Consider the following 13905-nt stretch of genomic DNA (forward strand, 5'->3'; position numbering starts at 1 on the left):
TGGGCTTAAATTGTCATCTGGGCTTCACTGTAACTTTGGTGCTGGCGGGTTAGGATATTGATGTAAAATAGACAAATAAAATGACCAAAGTCCACAAACGGTCATTGGGGAAAAAGCCAGAGACTGTGTCTGGTAAGAGTTGTAGACGAGGAGAGGAAGTCTTCTCTTGACTCTTCCCGGTTGTGATACTTGAAAAAAATAATGAGAATGGCCACTGTTTATGCTGCCGTTAGAGTCAAAACAGTATTTAGCTAATTATAACTGCTGTCTTTTTCTCAGAATTAGATTCTCCTTTAAATCCGCTTCCCAAATAGCACCCTGTTCCCTTAATGGGGACTACTTTAGACTAGGACTTTGATCAAAAGTAGTGCACTATACAGTACATGTATAGGGTTCCATTTGCGATGCATCCTAAGTCATTTTCTCCGTAACTGTATCATTGTGTCCTTAATTGTGTATCACAGGGTTTGGTTCAATTCCATTTAAATTCAGTTAAAAGTCAAGAATTAAAAAGGTGCCATTTATTTTTGGTGTGAATTTCACTTCACTTGAAGTTTAAATGGGAATTGACCCTGGTGTATAATGCGATTGTGTGTTTGAAAAAGTGAGCAGTAGTTTCTCTGTGAGTTTTAGATCTGTTGCTTTTCAGTGTGTTCGTGCGTATGGGCTCTGGTCAAATGTAGTGCACTATATAGGGAATAGGGTGCCATTTGGGACGCAGTCCATTGAACCCACAGTGCAGATATGGGGGAGAGTAGTAGGCCACGTGCAGAGGTGAGCATGTATGCTCAAAGTGGGAGGTTGTTTTGAAGGGTCATTGATCCACCCGATACCCAAATATCACCTCAGTGGGACCACAGCCTCTGTTCCAAAAAATACCCTTCACGCTCTCTTCTTCCAACTTACTTCTTCCATAGCCCACCAGGGAAACAGACAACTGGTGTTAAACACCTGAATAGAACAAGTGGATAGAAACACAAACTAGACTCGAACAACACAGGATACAAAATACCATTCAACAACACAGCAGACACAGTAACAAAGACCGAAAGTTCAAGTCAAGCTCATCACAGAAACAGTAAGTAAATTGGTTTACTTTTCCATTTCTTTGTTTGAGAGATTGGTTTATACGGTATACTCATCTGGACGGTGTAACATAGTCTCAGCAAATCATTTAATTCCTTGCGATCAGATTTCTCTAAACATTTCGATGGATTGTGTTTAATTTATCAATGTTATATATGATTGGCAAAGGACATTTTGTATTGAACGGTTGTTTTGTTTGGTATGATTTGCTATAGTGAAAACTTTCAACGTTCCTTCCATTCGATCACTTTACTACAGATTGATAAGTTTGTGACTTACAAATATATTTCCCCTGAAGCACTGGTAGGTACACACCAGTGGAGGCTGCTGTGGGGAGAACGGCTCATAATAATGGCTGGAATGGAGTGAATGGAATGGCATCAAACACATGGAAACCATGTGTTTGTATTTGATACCATTCCACTTATTCAACTCCAGCCACTACCATGAGCCCATCCCCAATTAAGCTGCCACCAACCTCCTGTGGTACACACTACCCAGCTGGGGAAGAAATTGCACACCATGTCCCCATGACATCCTTTTTTGGTTGTAAACTGGTTTTCTGGTTGAGAAGACATATAATCAGTTTACAACCATCTGATGTCTGTTACAACCAGGTAAAGTTGCATTTTTCATGACGAGATCAAGACGTCATGGGAAGGACATACAGTGCCTTCAGAAAGTATTTATACCCCTTGACTTATTCCACATTTTGTTTTGTGTTACAGCCTGAATTCACAATGGATTAAATAGATGTTTGTTCTCAACCATCTACACACAATATCCCATAAGATCTACGAGATAGAATTGTGATGAGACATACAGTACAGTATATCTGGGGAAGGGTATAAAACAATTTCTAGAGTGTTGAAAGTTTCCAAGAGCACAGTGGTCTCCATCATTGGGAAAAAATATGGAACTACCCAGACTCTGCCTAGAGCTGGCCGTCCGACCAAACTGAGCAACCGGGCAAGAAGGACCTTGGTCAGGGAGGTGACCAAGAACCCAATGACCACTCTGACAGAACTACATAGTTCCTTGGCTTGGGAGAACCTGCCAGAAGGACAACAGTCTCTACAGCACTTCACCAATCTGGGCTTTATGAGAGTGTGGCCAGCCACACCTGAAAAAAAGGCACATGACAGCATGCCTGGAGTTTGCAAAAAGGCACGTGAACGACCGAGATCATAAGGCAAAAGATGATGTTGTCTGATGAGACAAAAAATTTACTCTTTGGCCTGAATGCAAAGCGCTATGTCTGGAGAAAACCAGGCATAGCTCATCACCCATCTAACACCATCCCTACCGTGAAGCATGGTGGTGGCAGCATCATGCTGTGGGGATGCTTTTCACTGGCAGGAACTAGGAGACTGGTAAGGATAGAGCGGAACAATGAATGGAGCCAAAAACAGGCAAACACTTGGTGAGAACCTGCTTCAGAGTGCAAATGACAGACTGGGGGGGCGAAGATTTACTTTCCAACAAGACAATGACCCAAGCATACAGCCAAAGCAACGCTGGAATGGTTTCCGAACAATAATGTGAAAGTCCTTGAGCGGCCCAGCCAATGCCCAGACCTGAATCCCATTGAAAATCTGAAGATTGCTGTTCACCGCCGCTCCCCATCTAACTTAGCAACGCTAGAGAAAATCTGCAAGGAAGAATGGGAGAAAATCCCCAAATACAGATGTGCAAAGCTGATACAGACATACCCAACATGACTCAAAGCTGTAATCGCTGCCAAAGGTGCTTCTACAAAGTATTGACTCAGGGGTGTGAATGCTAATGTAAATGAGATATTTCTGTATTTCTTTTTCAATAAATTTGCTCACATTTCTAAAAACATATTTTCACTTTGTCATTATGGGGTATTGTGTGTAGATGGGTGAGATTTTTAAAAATGTAATCTATTTTTAATTCAGACTAACACAACAAAATGTGGAATAAGTCAAGCGGTATAAATATTTTCTGAAGGCACTGCATGTCGGTTGTTCAAATAAAATATTTTCCTGGTTGCTAAAACCACGTTAACAAAACGTCCTTGTACAACCATCATACAACCTGACCGTGATGACATAAAATACATCATATTGCCTAACAGTTTTGCCTACTGGGATATCGCTAACACTACAGTGTTTGTAGGTTCATAACTACTACATAACAAAAACATTTTGTTCTGCCTTCTCTCTTCCAAGTAAATCAGGCGGCAGGACGGACCACCATGCTTTTAGCCTTCCAGGTCCTGGGTCTGTCTTTAGGGGTGATTGGCTGGTGTCTGGAGAACAGCTGCACTAGTTCCCATTCCTGGAGGGTCCGCAGCCACTCTGAGGCAGTCACAATCAACAACTGGCAGTTCGAGGGCCTGTGGATGACCTGCGCAGCCACGTCCCTGGGCTCTGTGCAGTGCCAGAGATACAAGACTGTACTGGGGCTACCAGGTGAGAGACACATGCAGGGCTCAGTGCAATACTCACATGCAATATTAAAGGGGCAATCTGTAGTTTAAGCAACAACAAAATTGTTTTGGTAAACAGCTGAGGAATGGTGTTGGAGAAATGGAACCACTTTCAAATTCAAAGACAGAGCTATGGATCCAAGGACTGACCATCCAAGCTATAGTTTTAATCATGTTTTGAGCTCATGAGGCATTTATAATTTGTAGTCTTCAAAAATATATGGGTTCATGTTATTAATTTAAAAGTCCAAAATGTAATTACCAATCGCAGATTGCCCCGCCAGGATTGCGATTGCTCAGCAAATACAAATATTTTAATGTTGTAAACATCTTCCTCGGATACCACATAGACATAGTTCCTTCCCTGGTAGATGCCTCCAAGTTCCAAAATGAGGAGTGTGTATGCACGGACAGTAGTTTGTGGACAAAAGCGCTGTATAAACATTGCAATGGCGGCTTTCGATTAATAAATTCCAGCCAACAGTGTGACCCAGCAGTTAGATTTCGGCTGCTGATTAAAATCCTTAGACTCTTGATGTAGTTTTACCTTTGTAAGGTAAATGTGTTGCTTTGATAAGTGTCGACACAGCACAAATTAATTAAGAAACTGAGCAAAGATCTAAAGAAGGATTTGCATTACAAAAGTATTGTGTAGATGAAGCTGACATACTGTATCTGTGAAATAAATTGTAGAAGGCCTATAGTACAGTGTCCATATTAGGACAACCTCAGTCTCAGCAGGACGTTTTGAAGCTGTTCTCATATGGGCACTGTAGTACGGTAGTATTTTTTACTTCCTTTCCTACGTGACTGATACTTTCAACTGTCTACCTTCAGACTGAAGAATGCAGGCCATAAAGTCTCAGTTTCAGGCCATGAAGGTAATAGGGGTTGTAAATCGCACAAGTATCATTGTATCATCGCGCGGTCAATCATTGACAGTCACACTGACCTTAGTTTCCTTTCAGTGTGTGTGTGTGTGTGTGTGTGTGTGTGTGTGTGTGTGTGTGTGTGTGTGTGTGTGTGTGTGCCTCTATTACACTGCAACAGACTCCTAGATAACCACACATTCATAAGAATGAAGAACTGTCACCTTACCACCAAAGGTCGGAGTACTTTAATTGTTACAGAGAGAGATTAAAAGAGTTTTGTCTAACCTGAAAATAATAGTGAGTATATTCTAAGGAGACACCGATGGCAAACTCCAATGGCAGGTATCTATTGTGAAACTCCTGATTTAATAGTTGAGAAAGTCAAACAGTGTCATTGCTTTCGATGAACCAATTGAAACCAATTTCGATGAACCAATCTGTCATATTGTTTATCTCCTTAGACCACCCCTAAGCTCAAAACCCTTGTCACCGTCACCTTATAGGTGAAGCCTATGGTTTTTACACGCCTCTTATTGATTTACAACCCCTGCGCAAAGACTAAAGTTCCCTGCGTTTGAAACAAGACAACAGACATCCAGCACATTGGAGACCAAGCAAGGACAAACGACAACTTGCATCTCATAAGGCCATTTTCAATCATCCTGTGTGTCTGAGGGTTTCAACCTCAAGAGTTTGGAAGCCTTTTCCTACACCTGTGTGTGTACTCTGGGTGATCATGTCGACGGCGGTGGAACTAACTGGGTTTTTGTTGTGCGTGGCGAGCTGGCTACTCACAGGCTCCTCACTAGCCAATGACTACTGGAAGTTGTCCTCGGTGTCTGGCAGTGTCATCGTATCCACACGCCAGTTCCAGAATTTATTTCACTCGTGTGCCGAGAACAGCGCCGGCATCAGGAACTGCAAAGACTTTGAGTCTATGCTCGCTTTGCCTGGTAGGTACTGGACTGACTACTACTCCCAAACTGGACCAATAGATAATCTCCAAAACCTGTCCCAAACAATATTGGCAAATTAGTTTGACACCCCTGGTCAAAGGGAACTCTAAATACTCTCCCGAGTGGCGCAGTGGTCTAAGGCACTGCATCGCAGTGCTAGCTGTGCCACTAGAGATCCTGGTTCGAATCCAGGCTCTGTCGTAGCCGGCCGCGACCGGGAGACCCATGGGGCGGCGCACAATTGGCCCAGCGTCGTCCAGGGTAGGGGAGGGAATGGCCGGCAGGGGATGTAGCTCAGTTGGTAGAGCATGGCGTTTGCAACGCCAGGGTTGTGGGTTCGATAAAATAATGTATGTGCTAACTGTAAGTCGCTCTGGATAAGAGCGTCTGCTAAATGACTAAAATGTAAAAAATGTAAAGGGAAACGTTTCCTGCTCCTCTGTGTCACTTGCCGACTCTGTTTCTTAAACAAATGGTTAATGTTATGTGAAGCGATTTTGCTGTGTAAAGGTCTATCAATTACATACAACAACCTTAACTAGTCTGTTTTGTTAGATTCCAGATGTTGCCAAATGTTTTAAGAATAAGAGGAACACAATCTGTCTTTATATTTTCAATGGAGTGTCTCTTCGGCAAACATGAATGATCCATGTATTGATACAGTTCTGTATCTTAGACACATCCTACATCTGAGTTAAAGCCTCCATTTGTTTGTGTTCTGTATGTGACATACAGGAAGTTGATATAAGCCTTTAGCGGTGTCTAACAATGAAAAAAAAGGCCACCAGCACTTGCTTGATAACAGCAATTGAAGTCTATTTATTTTCTTTAGGCAACATGTCCCACTAGAACACCCTGCAAATGTTTCTGCTATGCCTTCTTTAGTGCGTGTGTGTGTGTGTGTGTTGTGAGACACGCAAGGGGATAGAGTTGAGCACATTTCCCTCCCTTTACCTTTAGTATTGTCTCCAAGTCCCAGTCTACTCAGGCTCTCTATCTATCTTTTATTTTTATTTTTTTTATCCAATGTCTGTTGTTGACTGGAACTCTGTCGCTTCCTGTGTTCAGGCTACATACAGGCATGTCGAGCCCTGATGATCATCGCTCTGCTCCTGGGTCTAGCGTCCATCATTGTGTCAGTGCTGGGGCTGAAATGCACAAAGATCGGCAGTACTTCTGAACAGGCGAAGGGCAAAATCGCTCTGACCGGCGGTAGCTTGTTCATCTTATCAGGTGTGTCCCCAACTGCCAGCATCATCAGCTTTATTCAGCTCTCCTCTCACAGTATCTATCTATCTATCTATCTATCTCTCTCTCTCTCTCTCTCTCTCTCTTCCCTCTCCCTCTCTCTCTCTCTCCCTCTCTCCCCCCCTCTCCCCCTCTCTCTCTCTCTCTCTCTCTGTCTCTCTCTTCCCCTCTCTCCCCCCTCCCATCTCTCTTTCTTCTGCCGTTTACCAACCATTTCAATCTGCCTCTCCAACAGGTCTTTCCACCTTGACTGCTGTGTCATGGTATGCTGCACGGGTGGTACAGGAGTTCCATGATCCATTCTTTGCAGGAGTAAGGTGAGTACACATCCCAAAAGCTGAAAGTACTGCCTGGGAATTGCCGTTCTAATTAAGGCCAGGTTTAATTTTTTTTCGGTCAGGTCACATCACTCAACCAATCAATTAAAACCTTGTTCATAAAAACATTTTATTGAAGGAATCATTCTGATTTGGGTACACACACAAACACACACACACAGGTCAAGTTGATTAATTCTCTGTCCCTGTAGGTTTGAGCTGGGTGCAGGTCTATACATGGGCTGGGGTGCTGCCTGTCTGGCCATTCTGGGTGGGGTCATGCTCTGCTGTTCCTGTAAGAAGGGTCCATCAGGACCACCAACAGGGTGAGTAATTGCGTCCACAAAGTTGAGTCCCAAATTGCACCCTAATCCCTATATAGTGCACTATAGGGCTCTGGTCAAAAGTAGTGCACTATATAGCCATTTGGGATGCAACCAAAGACACTTCCTACTCCCAAAGCTAATGTGCAAGCTAACCATTATCCTACCAAAACCATGGTCTTCGTTGGGCAAAGCGAGGACAACTCTATCTCAGGTCTCCAGGCATGTAATGGGCTAGCCAACACTAGTTAGCTAGCAATTTACCATCTGTTACATGAACTAGTCAAAGAAATCATTGTTGTCCAATCTATTGTACCCTACTTGTCTTACAGGGGATATTCAAACAACTACTCCAAAACAGGCCGTGGACAACAGATCTACAGGGCAGCACCTGTGTCAGAGTCGGGGAGTTCAAAAGCTTATGTTTAAAGCAGTTTAAAATGTGTGTGTTGAAAAAATAAAAATAAAATTGTTTGTTTGTCTGTTTTCATATGTTACTTCGCTAAAGTGTTACTTCACTGGTTTGCATTTGCCGTTATATATTTTAGTTTTTGTTGTCTTCTTGAGTTGAGTGAGTCACTGTGAATATTAATGCAATGTTTATTACTTTGAAATGTGTTGAAAATAAAACAATGTATCTGTTGATGATTATTGTTCTATTGATATTGTATATCCAAATTAATAGAAAATAGAAGCTATGCCACAACTCCAAATGAATGGAAAAGATACCCACTGGGTACAGACGTCTAATCCACATTGATTCAACGTAATTTCATTGAAATGACGTGGAAACAACGTTGATTCAATCAGTGTGTGCCCAGTGGGTAAACATCAAATACAGTACTTTTTATAGTGAATCCTGTGATTCTAAACTGACTATAGCCATATGTTCAAGTAATGTCTTGTGATTGCTCAGCTCTCTGCTGGACATTTAAAGAAATTCTCCACTCAAAATTAAAAATGTGATATTCTATTCTTTACTTAACATTTCATCTGCTATGTCTACAATGTGTCTAACCCAGATACTTTGGTCCGAATCTGTTGTACAAATCTACAGTTGGACTGCTTCAGACGGCAAAATAGAGTAATTGGTTCATGTAACTGGCGTCACTGTGCTAGATTATCTGTTTCACTTTCACCTTCCACTTGCCTCTGACTGGGCTTGAACCACACTCTTAGAAAAAAAGGTTATTTAGGGTTCTATATAGAACCTTTTGGTTATTTGGTCAAAATGTAAAAACCCTTTTTAGAAAAAGGTTAAATCCTTTAAGGATAGAAACTTAGGTTTCTATAATTAATTTGTTTTTCGAACATCACTGTCCACCAACTGCCATTTATCCAGCATGACCACGGTCTGACTCCAGAAGACTGTTGTTGAAAATACCAATAAGCATGGCAAAAAAAATGTAAGGTAAGAAAAGTAGATTTTTTTATTTGGAATATATGAAGTAAATCATATGATAATCTATGAGCTAGAATAGATAAGGTTCTTCCAGAGTTTGAGCACTAAGCTACTGTTTTTTAGCTAGCTGGATAGGTCTAGGAAAAAGCCACATTTAATTTGCCACTTTACAAGCTAGCTAACTCTTAAAAATAAAAGTTATTTTTAATGATTTGCTAAATAGGCTGCATTTAGACAGGCAACCCGATTCTGTCTTTTCACCAATCAGATCAGCTCTGAAAAAGATCTGATATGAATTGGGCTGCCTGTCTAAATGCAGCCATAGAGCTACAGACCCAGCCTGACATTGCCAATTAGCTAATTGTTACTTTTATTTCAGTGTGGAGTCAGATGGGGGGGACTATGTTACATGACGCTGTAAGAACAGTGAACTGAGTGCTGCTAACCTCTGTTGAATGCGCGTGATGGGCTTACAGAGGTAATAACCTCTCCCTCAATTTTAACATTGAGGACTTCAGGAGACAGTAGAAGGAGCACGCCCCATCCACATCGACGAGGCTGCAGTGGAAAATGTATATAGCTTCAATTTCCTCGGCATACACATCACTGACAATCTGAAATGATCCACCCACACAGACAGCGTAGCGAAGAAAGTGCTGAAGAAATTTGGTTTGGCCCCTAAGGCCCAAAGATCATCATGGACCTCAGCCACCCAACACATGGTCTGTTCACCCCTTTACCATCCAGAAGGCGAGGTCAGTACAGGTGCATCAAAGCTGGGACCAAGAGACTGAAAAACAGATTCTATCTCAAGGCCATCAGACTGTTAAATAGTCACCGCCCAGAACGCTGCCCTGAACTTTAGTCACTGTCACTAGTCGGCTACCACCCAGTTACTCAACCCTGCACCTTAGAAGCTATTGCCTACGTACATAGACATGGAACACTGTCACTTTAATAATGTTTACATACTGTTTTATCCACTTCATATGTATAGACTGTATTCTAGTCAAGGCCTATACTATTTAACTATTACTGTACATATACATATACTATTCTATCCTACGTATTCTTCAGGTATACCACATATTGTGGTCCTCTGTAGCTCAATTGGTAGAGCATAGCGCTTGTAACGCCAGGGTAGTGGGTTTGATCCCCGGGACCACCCATACGTAAAAATGTATGCACACATGACTGTAAGTCGCTTTGGATAAAAGCGTCTGCTAAATGCCATATTATTATTATATTCTATACATATACTGTCCATAATATCTATACATCCCATCATGTACAGTTGAAGTCGGAAGTTTACATACACCTTAGCCAAATACATTTAAACTCAGTTTTTCACAATTCCTGACATTTAATCCTAGTAAAAATGCCCTGTCTTAGGTCAGTTAGGATCACCACTTTATTTTAAGAATATGAAATGTCAGAATAATAGTAGAGAGAATGATTTATTTCAGCTTTTATTTCTTTCATCACATTCCCAGTGGGTCAGAAGTTTACATACACTCAATTAGTATTTGGTAGCGTTGCCTTTAAACCGTTTAACTTGGGTCAAACATTTCGGGTAGCCTTCCACAAGCTTTCCACAATAAGTTGGGTGAATTTTGGCCCATTCCTCCTGACAGAGCTGGTGTAACTGAGTCAGGTTTGTAGGCCTCCTTGCTCGCACACGCCTTTTCAGTTCTGCCCAAACATTTTCTATAGGATTGAGGTCAGGGCTTTGTTGTCCTTAAGCTATTTTGCCACAACTTTGTAAGTATGCTTGGGGTCATTGTCCATTTGGAAGACCCATTTGCGACCAAGCTTTAACTTCCTGACTGACGTCTTGAGATTGAGAGTTGCTTCAATATATCCACATAATTTTCCTTCCTCATGATGCCATCTATTTTGTGAAGTGCACCAGTCCCTCCTGCAGCAAAGCACCCCCACAGCATGATGCTGCCATCCCCGTGCTTCACGGTTGGGATGTTGTTCTTCGGCTTGCAACCCTTCCCCTTTTTCCTCCAAACATAACGATGGTCATTATGGGCAAACAGTTCTATTTTTGTTTCATCAGACCAGAGGACATTTCTCCAAAAAGTACGATCTTTGTCCCCATGTGCAGTTGCAAACCGTAGTCTGGCTTTGTTATGGCGGTTTTGGAGCAGTGGCTTCTTCCTTGCTGAGCGGCCTTTCATGTTCTGTCGATATAGGACTCGTTTTACTGTGGATATAGATACTTTTGTACCTGTTTCCTCCAGCATCTTCACAAGGTCCTTTGCTGTTGTTCTGGGATTGATTTGCACTTTTCACACCAAAGTACGTTAATCTCTAGGAGACAGAACGGGTCTCCTTCCTGAGCGGTATGACGGCTATGTGGTCCCATTGTGTTTATACTTGCGTACTATTGTTTGTACAGATGAACGTGGTACCTTCAGGTGTTTGGAAATTGCTCCCAAGGATGAACCAGACGTGGAGGTCTACAATTTTTTTTCTGAGGTATTGGCTGATTTCTTTTGATTTTCCCATGATGTCAAGCAAAGAGGCACTGAGTTTGAAGGTAGGCCTTGAAATACATCCACAGGTACACCTCCAATTGACTCAAATTATGTCAATTAGCCTATCAGAAGCTTCTAAAGCCATGGCATCATTTTCTGGAATTTTCCAAGCTGTTTAAAGGCACCGTCAACTTAGTGTATGTAAACTTCTGATCCACTGGAATTGTGATACAGTGAATTATAAATGAAATAATCTGTCTGTAAACAATTGTTGGAAAAATGACTTGTGTCATGCACTAAGTAGATGTCCTAACCGACATGCCAAAATTATAGTTTGTTAACAAGAAATGTGTGGAGTGGTTGAAAAACTAGTTTTAATGACTCCAACCTACGTGTATGTAAACTTCCGACTTCAATTGTATTTCATTATTTATATATTATTTTCTTAATTTTTTCACGTTTCAAGTCCTGCCACAACATCTCAATTGGGATTATGTCTGGACTTTGACTAGGCCATTCCAAAACTTCAGATTTGTTGCTTCTTCAGCCATTTTCATGTAGACTTGATTGTTTGTTTTGGATCATTGTCTTGCTGCATGACCCAGCTGTGCTTCAGCTTCAGCTCACAGACGGATGGCCTGACATTCTCCTGTAGAATTACCTGATACAGAGCAGAATTCATCGTTCCTTCTATTAAGGCAAGTCGTCCAGGTCCTGAGGCAGCAAAGCATCCCCAAACCATCACACTACCACCACCATGCTTGAACGTTGGTATGATGTTCTTACTGTGGAATTCAGGGTTTGGTGTTCGCCAGCCAAAATGGGACCCATGTCGTCCAAAAAGTTGACTCAAGTTTGCCAAAAAGCACCTGGAAGAATGTTCTATGGACAGATGATTCAAAAGTATAACTTTATTTTGTATTTTTTATGCTGTGGTGTTAAGATTTCCCTTCACTGGATCTAAGGCCTAGCCCGAACCATTAAAAACAGCCCCAACCAATTATTCCTCCTCCACCTAAATGTACAGTTGGCACTATGCATTGGGGCTGGTAGCGTTCTCCTGGCATCTGCCAAACCCAGATTAGTCCGTCGGACTGCCAGATTGTGAAACTTGATTAATCACTCTAGAGAACGCGTTTCCACTGTTCCAGTGTCCAATGGCGGCGAGCTTTACACCACTCTAGCTGACGCTTGGCATTGTGCATGGTGATCTTAGGCTTATGTGCAGCTGCTCGGCCATGGAAACCCATTTCATGAAGCTCCCAATGAACAGTTATTGTGCTGATGTTGTTTGGAACTCGGTAGTGAGTGTTGCAGCCGAGGACGGACGATTTTTACACACTACACGCTTCAGCACTCGGCGGTCCCGTTCTTTGAGCTTGTGTGACCTACCACTTTGCGGCTGACCGTTGTTGCTTCTACACGTTTCCACTTCACAATAACAGCAGTTACAGTTGACTGGAGCAACTCTGGCAGGGCAGAAATTTGACGAACTGACTTGTTGGAAAGGTGGCATCCTATGACGGTGTCACGATGAAGGTCACTGAGCTCTTCAGTAAGGCCATTCTACTGCCAATGTTTGTCTATGGTGATTGCATGGCTGTGTGCTCGATTTTATACACCTGTCAGCAACGTATGTGGCTAAATCCACTAATTTGAAGGGGTATCCACATACTTTTGTATATATAGTGTATTAGCTACGTCTGGAACTGACCAATGTCAACACAATTCAATGAAGAGCGTCTAACCTATAGCAGAGCGTTTTCGACACACCCTCTACTCAGAGACTTGTCCGGGACGCAGCTACAGTACCTACTTTTTTGTGACGAAATTGTGCAATCCGCACTCGGACCTGCGAACGGCAGCAATACAGCGTTTAGTGCCGGAAATTCACACGAAGAAGAAGAAAAGCTAAAAGGGTTGTGAAGTTGATTGAGGCTGGACATGCAGGAGTTGGTTAGCAGCGAGCTATTTTAAACCGAAAAACAACAATACAGCTAAAACTGAACTGTTCACTGGGGTCTGAAGACTCGTTTAGATGGTGTGAGTTGATGATTTTATGTTTATTTTATAAATAGTTTTGGCTCTCGTCTCGGCTGACGAATGTCGTCTGCCTTGATTCGCTACCGTTTGCTAGCTGGCTGTTAGCTATCACAAGTTAGCTAACTAGCTATGTGGTTTATATCAACTTTTTTCAAAGCATCAACTAACGCCAATTTAGCACAAGTAGGCAGCTGAAAACGACTAAATGTCATGATCTGAGTGGATGTGACACTAGCTACGCTAACTAGCGTAAGTTAACAATAGTTTCCATTCCTCTTGATGCTAACTATCACACTTGCTAATGACTGCGTGTTTGTGAAAACATATAGCTACCTAGCTTGCAAGCTAGCTAACATTAGCAGATAGACTGCTAGCTAGCTTGTCGTGCTATAGACGTAGGTACAACTTTGTAAGTTAAAAACGTTACCTATCTAGCTAGCTAACTAATGTTAGGTATTTAACTAGCTGGCTACTAGTTAGTTACTGTAGTAGGCATTTGTTGCGTAATGTTATCTAGTTAACGTTAGCTTGCTAGCATGATCCTAGCTAGACCGAAGAGGGCTACCATAATCTGTGTAGTTGTTTGCGCAGTCAATCGGATGGCTATTCCTTTCACCAACACACACAACGTTGTTACTGCTCTGGCAAATGACTTAGCAAATCATCGAGCTCCCTGCCATCCGGGACCATACCAGGCGGTGTCAGAGGAAGGCCCAA

At 42.2% G+C, this 13905-nt stretch overlaps 2 protein-coding genes across 5 annotated transcripts in view; both read left to right on the forward strand.

Annotated features, from left to right (window-relative positions):
* Window positions 1-838: 838 nt before the first annotated feature.
* On the forward strand, window positions 839-7905 carry LOC121561992 (claudin-15-like). 2 transcript variants are annotated; one of them, XM_041874410.2, is made up of 6 exons: window positions 839-1078; window positions 3282-3524; window positions 6438-6602; window positions 6853-6934; window positions 7147-7260; window positions 7590-7905. In XM_041874410.2, the coding sequence occupies exons 2-6, from the start codon at window positions 3308-3310 to the stop codon at window positions 7684-7686; spliced, it is 675 nt and encodes a 224-aa protein (XP_041730344.1). In that variant the 5' UTR covers window positions 839-1078; window positions 3282-3307; the 3' UTR covers window positions 7687-7905. The 2 variants fall into 2 exon arrangements, with proteins under 2 accessions (XP_041730344.1, XP_041730337.1); XM_041874403.2 differs by lacking the exons at window positions 839-1078; window positions 3282-3524 and adding an exon at window positions 3580-5366.
* Window positions 7906-8475: 570 nt separating this feature from the next.
* Window positions 8476-13905, forward strand: part of LOC121561969 (autophagy-related protein 16-1) — a 45902-nt gene continuing 40472 nt past the window's right edge. Inside the window, exon 1 of one of the 3 annotated variants that reach the window (XM_041874392.2) lies at window positions 8476-8668. The gene's annotated coding sequence lies outside the window, so the exon portion shown is untranslated. Of the gene's footprint in view, window positions 8669-12904; window positions 13189-13905 lie in introns of those variants that run through there. The other 2 variants (XM_041874386.2, XM_041874396.2) reach the window with 2 other exon arrangements.

Source organism: Coregonus clupeaformis, chromosome 5 (assembly GCF_020615455.1).
Source record: "Coregonus clupeaformis isolate EN_2021a chromosome 5, ASM2061545v1, whole genome shotgun sequence".
NCBI lineage: Eukaryota > Metazoa > Chordata > Actinopteri > Salmoniformes > Salmonidae > Coregonus > Coregonus clupeaformis.